General features: G+C 52.5%; 2 protein-coding genes across 2 annotated transcripts in view; one reads left to right on the forward strand and one right to left on the reverse strand.

Moving 5' to 3' along the window:
• Positions 1–167, reverse strand: part of KCTD2 (potassium channel tetramerization domain containing 2) — a 10166-nt gene extending 9999 nt beyond the window's left edge. The window contains exon 1 of the mRNA XM_026046836.1: positions 6–167. Within this exon, the coding sequence (XP_025902621.1) occupies positions 6–167 (162 nt within the window). The remainder of the gene's footprint in view (positions 1–5) is intronic.
• Positions 161–2265, forward strand: ATP5PD (ATP synthase peripheral stalk subunit d). Its single transcript, XM_026046798.1, has 5 exons — positions 161–287; positions 777–873; positions 1365–1436; positions 1782–1844; positions 1973–2265. Exons 1-5 carry the CDS (start codon positions 166–168, stop codon positions 2102–2104), a joined length of 486 nt encoding a protein of 161 aa, XP_025902583.1. The 5' UTR covers positions 161–165; the 3' UTR covers positions 2105–2265.
• Positions 2266–7500: the final 5235 nt, after the last annotated feature.

Consider the following 7500-nt stretch of genomic DNA (forward strand, 5'->3'; position numbering starts at 1 on the left):
GGGGCCGGGGAGGGGCTCCCCGGGGGTCTCGAGGGGCTCCCGGGGGTCTCGAGGGGCTCCCCGGGGGTCTCGAGGGGCTCCCGGGGGTATCGGGGCGGCTCCTCATGGTCATCGGGGCCCCCCGGGGCCCGCCCCCGCTGACCGCCGTGCCCGCAGCCCGGCGCCATGGCAGGCCGCAGAGCCGCTCTCAAGGCCATCGACTGGGCCGCCTTCTCGGAGCGGGTGCCCCCCAACCAGCGGGCCATGTTCAACGCGCTCAAGACCCGCAGCGACGCCCTGTCGGCCCGGTGAGCGCCCGTGCACGCGTGCCCCAGCCCCGCGCCCGGAGCCGTCCGAGCAGCCCCGGCGCAGCCTCTTCGCTCCGCCTGCTGCAATGGGGAAAAGCAGCCCCGGGGGATCAGCAGGGCTCTGGCGTGGCAGGAGAAGCTGTTAGGAACTTTGTGTGCCGCGGAGGTGCGGAAGTGAATGAGCCTCCTGGCTTGCCTGCCCTAAATGCTGCTGGTGACTGCAGCTGACGTTGCCTGATGCTTCTAATTCAGAGCTTTGAGAGCTGCCCCCTCGGTCCTTGTAGGGCTCTACTGAGAGATGCTCTGGTCACTGCTGCTTGGAAGCAGAGCAGGGCTGCAGGCTGAATTCCTCTTGTTTTTATTTAGTTAAAGAAGCCTTTCAGGGCTGGGGGGGTTGCAGTTCAGTTAGGCTCTGTGGAGGCTCGGGGGCGCGGAGGGAAGGGGGCTCTGAAAGGTTATGGTGGTGATCGCTCTCCTTTCTCCTCGCAGCCTGGCCGCCCTGCCCGAGAAGCCCCCGGCCATCGACTGGGCCTATTACAAGGCTGCCGTGGCCAAGGCCGGCATGGTGGACGACTTCCAGAAGAAGGTGAGCGCGGCGCCGGCCCCTTCCCGAGCTCCTTGCCGCCCCGCTCCGCGTTGTGCCCCTCCGAGGGAGCAGCCTCGGGGCGGATCCTGCGGCACAGCGGGGAGCTCATGGGGGTGCGGGAGGAAACTGGATGACTGCCTGTCCTGAAGCAAATATTTAAAGTATTTGTCTAACACGGTGAATGGGAAAAGGTCACAAACATGTTTCTGCGCACTGCGAAGTGCCTAAAACCAACGAGGCCTCTAGGGGCACCCTCCTCTGTAAACAGGAGTTGAAAAGAGCGATCGAGGCTCTTGCTGACAGTCACAGGGTGCCCTCAGCAGCCTGAGAATTGGCTCCCGTGAGGCTGGAAGGACTCACTGCCCTCAGATGGGCCTGGCGCCTTGTCTTAAGGACAAAGAATTCTGTGATATGATATGTTTTTCATTTTGGACTCTATGGATTATTTCACTTAAGCAAAACTGTTTGGAAATTTCTCTTTCAAATTACAGTTCAGTGCACTGAAGGTTCCTGAGCCAGTGGACACACAAACTGCCAAGGTTGATGCCCAAGAAAAGGAAGCTGTAAGTGGTTAAGCTGTTCCCTAATGCTGGGCTGTCTTTGGCGAAGTCGGGAAGGGCTGAGAGGGAAGGTATTTCCTGTCATTGCATCCCCTTTTGGAAGGCAGGGCAGGATGAGGCAGAGCCTGTCTCCAGTCTTTGTACACGGCACTGGTTTTTGGCTTAGCAGCAGAATCTCTGCCTTTGGAAAGGTTTGATCATTTGGTGTTTGATTCTGCCTAATTTCTGATGTAAATATATCAAAAAGATGCAGAATTAAGGCAAGGAACAGGGCAGGGGGTGGCAGGTTGATTGCAGCTCCTTGTCTTTAACATAAGCATTTTCACTGTGGCTTCTGCTTTCCTGCAGGCAAAGAGCAGTGCTGAGTATGTGCAGGCCTCCAAAGCTCGTATTGCCCAGTACGAGCAGGAGGTAAGTCTGGACTTTGCTCAGTGAATATCCCCTTTAACTAGCTGGGCAAAGACCTTCTTCTTACTTGTGTTGAGCTCTTGCTTGCTGACAACTGCCTGTAACGTGTTTGTCTCCGCTCCCGCTTCTAGCTGCAGAAGTTCAGGAACATGATTCCCTTTGAGCAGATGACGTTTGAGGACCTGCACGAAGTCTTCCCTGAAACCAGACTGGACAAGGAGAAGTATCCGTACTGGCCACACAAACCGATTGCGGATCTGTGAAGATGTCCCTTTCTCTACAGCAGTTTATCTAATGACTGCTGGATTCTAGAATCTTTTAAATAAAATATTTTCCCTCCTGGCTGATGGGTTAGATCTTAGTTATGGGGTTGCAAGGATTTGAGATATATGGAGCAATATATATATTCATAGTATATTCACAAGAAGCTTGTTTTCTTGGTCTTTGTGGGCTTGCTTTTATAGCAGGAATCAAAATCCCAGCTAACTTGATAATAAATGTGAGTCCCACAACATTAATGTAGATAAACCATCTGTTCACTCCTGTAACAACCCAGCACAGGGAATGGGGTTACTCGGCCTCTGCAGATGATTAAGTTGTTCAGAGGATGGGCTTGCCCTGCCTTTGGTGAGGCTGGGCTGTGTTTAGCAGCGACCTAGCGCAGTAGGGAGTCAGTGGTTTTACAAGCAGTTCTGCAGGGACTTGTGGTGGGTTAGGTGCAACCTACTGCAAAGTGAGTTCTTTATTTGTAAAAACAGCATACAAACGTTAGAAACACTGAAGGAGTCGAGAGATCTTGAGTTGTGTTGATTCTGAAGTTTATTCATTTTATTATTTAATTTTTGTTTTTACCCTTTTAATGTTGATGTTCTGGTTCTCTGTCCTGGACTTTGGATGATGTGGATCTCACTGAAACTCTCAGAAGCAATAGGGCAAATGCTGCAGGCCTGCATCGCTGTATTTATTTATTTCCAATAGATGGATTGCTGCAACACCTTTCCCCAAGCTGAAACGTTTATATTGGAGAAGAACTGTCTTAACTTCCTTTCCAGTTATCTTATGGGACAAGTAATCACAGTGGTGGTAAGAATTCCTAGCAGACAGAATGAGAGTTTTTTCCTTTAATTCCTCCATTCTTTTATTCAAAAACCTTGCTAGCTTTACATGCTTTAAGAGTATATATAGTTTTACTGAACTAGAGTACAGAGCACCTACCCTGCAGGTTCTAGGGCCTGTTTTTCTTAATTTAGGCAACTACACCAGCTGGAGCTCTATGAAGCAAGCAGGAAAAAAAGTGCAGCAGAGAGAACAGGAGCAATAAACCAGAGGCAAACTGAGTGAGCAGGGCGGAGCGCTGGGCTCTAACTGCTCCACTTTATAAAAACAACAGTGAAGAACAGCAGGGAGAGGACGAAGTGGCCGTAGAGCAGCACTTTCTCCAGGAGCGGCAGGACGGGGTCCCGCTCCCGGGGCGCGCAGCGGCACCAGCTCTGGTGGCCTCTTTCCTGGCGCTCGGGCAGGTCGAGCCGTTCCGGACGCTCCTTTTCCAGGTACCTCGTGGGCTGGTTGCTCGTGTCCGTCTTTGCTCTCTCAGCGCACACATCTACAGAGAGCAAATGTCGATATTGGGGCATCGGGGGTGAGTACCAGGACTGATGTTTAGGGCACTGGTTGCCCTGAGCTACCAGGTTTGCTTATTAAAGGGGGTTATTATTTGCTTTACCTTTCTGGACGCGCCTCGTAGCCTTGCCTGCGTTGTGCTGCTGATGCAACAGGAACAGGGTATCTAGCACAGCCATGACCATTAGCAGGAAGGTGCCCAGGAAAAACACCACTGCAAAACAATATGAAAACAAAGCAAGCTCTTCATAATTGGCATAATCAGCTTGTAATTGATAGCACTGTCTGTGCTCAGGTGCCTGATGGTGGAGGAGGGAATTTCGGTCTCCAGGAAGTTGCCAACCTTGGCTGTTCATGACTTGAACGTTCATGAACGTGGCCGTAAAGGCCCCACTATCTCCCAACCTTAAAGTTGGTATCTGATTAAGATCAATTACGATCTATTCAGTAAAGGCGAGTACCTATCACGGGCGGCTCGTTGGAGGAGGTGGGGAGCATGTTGTTGAGAATCACGGCCAGCATGGAGCTGCCGAGGATGATGGCGATCTGGAAATTGACTTTTTCCTCCAGAGAGCTGGGCCCGAGCAGCACGGCCATATCCAGCAGGTACAGGGCGCACGTCGGCAGGATCAGGTTCAGCACATACAGGATGGGTCGTCTCTCCATGGAAATCTGCAGAAGAAGGTGGGCAAAATTCAAGGAAGTAAAAGATAAAAGCCTCAAGAGCCTTCTGTTTTGGTCTGGATGTTCTGGGCACGAATCAAAGGTTTGAATCGTTAATTCAGGATCTACTCTCAGCTACTTGAACGTTGAGCATGACCATGTAGTGCACTGACCCTTGGGGGCGGGTGTCCTTTAGGGAAAGGCAATTGGGACCCTCCTGCAATGAATGTGCTGGGCTGGGGGTGAGGAAAAGGCTCGCCTGGGTCTGGCTGGGTTTGCAGGCTTGGCCTTCGTGGTGCCAGCTAGGAACAGCCCTGGATGACTTTGCAGGTCAGAGGGAGAAAATCTCTTTCAGTTGCAAAACTATTCAGATGTTTCAGATGAACAAAGCTCTTTGCGGGTGTTACTTAGTCCTGACCCTTGTATTTAGTCCTGACCCTTGTATTTAAAAACAAAACAAATGTTTTAATCTGCAGGTAATGTCCTCTCTCTTTTTTTTTTTTTTTTTTTTTTTTTAGAAGACGGCATACGAGATCCACTAGTTTCTTTTTTTCAGACGTGTGCAATACCACATGAAAGCACTGCTGTACCATATAGGTCATCACACAAATCTCTCCATTTTCTACATCTTCTGTAGATTCGATGATGCTCAGGTTGGTGAACTTCCATTCTCCGTCGGTCAGGAAGTAGGTCTGGCTGATTTTCTTCATCTCGTCCGGGGTCCGTTTCATCCTCATGACCAGGTCCGTGACTGTGGGGCAGAGAGGAGGGAAAGAGAGAGGTTGCAGGTCATGGTTGAATTTGGTTTCAGTGGAGATACGTGGGTTATTTCCTCCTTTTCCCTCCCAACCTGCCATGTGCGTAGGTGGGGAAAGGCAACGGTCCTTCCACCAGTGGGGTTCACATCACCCCTTATCAAGAGCAATTTAGAAGGGCTCCAGTGAAGGGACGTGGCTAGAGGACACCCCGATGCTTCCAGTGACATTGCAAGGAGAGGGGCCAAAGGGCCCCGCTCTGCGGCCCGCGTGGCTCGACGTGACCTCGACGTCCCCGGGCGCCTGGTGCCGCTGAGGAGCCCGCGTGGCCGCCGGGGCTCGGCTCCTCTCCGCCTCCTCGCGCGAACGCGGCCACCTCGCGCCCAGGCCGGTGGCGCTCGCGCCCTACCTGGGTACAGAAACGAACCCACGCTAATGTTGCACGTCTGGGTGTCGAAGGGAAACCTGAGGATCTTGAGGCCGCAGCTGACGGTGACCTGGAAGGGCAGCGTGGTGTTGAAGCCGCCGTCGTGCGCGATCGCCGAGTACCGCAGCTTGCTCGCCTTCTGCTCGCCCACCCTGCGGGGTTGGAGGGGTCGAGAGCACCGAGGCGCCTCAGCCAGCAAGGCAGGGACCGCGGGGCCTCCCTGTCCTCCCCCTGCTCCCAAAGAGCCGGCGGCTGCTCCCAGCCTTCGCTCAGATCCAGGCCAGTCTGTTCTGCACCTAAATTACTGATGGTAATTTAGCTTTGCTGCGCTGCTGGTCTCTGCTTCCCCGGCTTTTGCCCAGATGTGGCATTTCTGAACACGGTGCAGCGTTACAGAGCCCCAAAGTGCTGTGCCTAAACTGCCACCCCTGTTCCCGTAAGCTGGCATTAACTCCTGGGAATTGCATTAATCATCAGGGATGGTCCCGTTTCCGGCAATACCCCAACAGCTGCATCCACTGCACCGCTCTTAAGCCAGGGGATTAAAACCAGATGCAAACCTACTCTTCCAGAATGAAGAGCGGGGGGGACCAGTAAGTATCCAGGGGCAGGACAACCTTGGAAATGTTGCAGAAGTCCCGCGGGTCCCAAGTCACCAGAGCGTTGGTCCATTCCTGGGGGAGAGATGGGGGGCGGGCGGTGAGGCCGCGCTCGGCCGCGGCGCCGCGCGGGGGCCGGCGCTCCCGCACCCACCAAGCCCAGCACGAAGTAGAAAGTGACGGTCTGCAGCTTTTCAACCTGAAGAGAAGAAACAGAAATGGAAGAAACAGAATGGAGGTTACTGGGCTGGATTCCTTAGTAAGTGCCGTGTGGAGCTCGGAAGCTGCCACTGCTTGGGGGGCTGCACAGACTGTAGAGACGGCTCAGGAGGAGAGCTGCAAATCCTGGTGCTGACAGAGCAGGGAGCACGAGAATGAAGGTTTTCTTTCTTTTTTTTTTTTTTTTTTTTTTTTTTTTTTTTAAAGGTGGTCTTAGGCAGGGCACAGGCAGGTAAACACTGAATCCTGCCTGAATTGCTCGGTTAAGGTTTGTTTCGTGGCTGTTTCCAAGAGCTGAGGAACTCGGTCCGCTTGCTCCCACAGCCCAGGATAAATCGGGCTGCTCTTTTCCAAGCTTTTTCCCCAGAAGCAGGTGGGGGGAGTATTCCAGACCCTCCCAAATGTCTCGCACAGCACAAGGCTGGTGAGGAAAGGGCAGGGGCTGATTCCTGTACCCACAGACCCCATAGGAGAAATCCAGCCTAACTCCAAACTGCATCGAGCTTCCTCGTATCACACCTCGGCAGCAGCTTTTGCTTCCTTACCACGGAGAGAATGGCTATGAGCATAAAATCCATCTTCACTTCCAGGGGCTCCATCCAGTTACTCTTGGGCAGCACATGTGGAATCAGCTTGTCGGAAGAGGAAATGTTCAGGTGCTTGATAACATCGTGGTAGGTGCAGACGTACCTGGGATCTGCCCCTGCTAGAATAAAACGCGTCCCATCAGGAAAGGATTATCCCATGGAAGGATAGGTAGCAACAGAGAGATGATGCGGAGCGGTGGGTATGAGAACCATCATTAGCACAGGAAAAATCCCATTTCACACAGGCAAGATGAGAATTTGTTAAACTTTTTAAAATGCTCTTGCACTTACCTGTCCCAAGAGAAAGGGTGAGGACGGCTATAAGTGCTCGCTGCATCTTCTCCTCTAAACAAGTGTGCAAATGGTACTGGGCATCTTATAGACAGTTTCTAAGCCACGTCATTTGCTATGTAGATGGTTATTTGATATCTGCTAATGAGGGATGGAAATGGTGTAAGCAAAAGCTAGAGTCTTGATGTATTTACTTGCTTTAGAAGAGGGATTTGCTAATGGTTTGATGCACTCAGCTGGCTCTTGGGAGCGGCCTTTTCTTGCGGTAAGGTAAAAATAATGTCATTAAAAAAATCCCAGCAATTTGAGGGTGAGGAAAGCACTCAGCTCCACAAGGAGAAAACCGGGAGCCAGAGCCACTCCGGAGCAGATCCCGCCTCGTGTCCGGGCTGAGTGTCGGCTGCAGCAGCGCGTGGGGCTCCGGGGAGGCCGGTTTCTTTCCAGGTGCCCAAAGTGGAGGTTCCCTTTGGAGGTTCCGAATCCCTGTGCTTGGATAGT

Source organism: Nothoprocta perdicaria, unplaced genomic scaffold (genome assembly GCF_003342845.1).
Source record: "Nothoprocta perdicaria isolate Ctin4 unplaced genomic scaffold, notPer1 scaffold_46, whole genome shotgun sequence".
NCBI classification, from domain to species: domain Eukaryota; kingdom Metazoa; phylum Chordata; class Aves; order Tinamiformes; family Tinamidae; genus Nothoprocta; species Nothoprocta perdicaria.

Bases quoted from the DNA above. Each gene is read 5' to 3' on its own strand.
- ATP5PD (XM_026046798.1), top strand. From the start codon at position 166: ATGGCAGGCCGCAGAGCCGCTCTCAAGGCCATCGACTGGGCCGCCTTC. The intron at 874-1,364 runs GTGAGCGCGGCG...TTCAAATTACAG, and splicing joins TGGACGACTTCCAGAAGAAG to TTCAGTGCACTGAAGGTTCC. The intron at 1,437-1,781 runs GTAAGTGGTTAA...GCTTTCCTGCAG, and splicing joins ATGCCCAAGAAAAGGAAGCT to GCAAAGAGCAGTGCTGAGTA.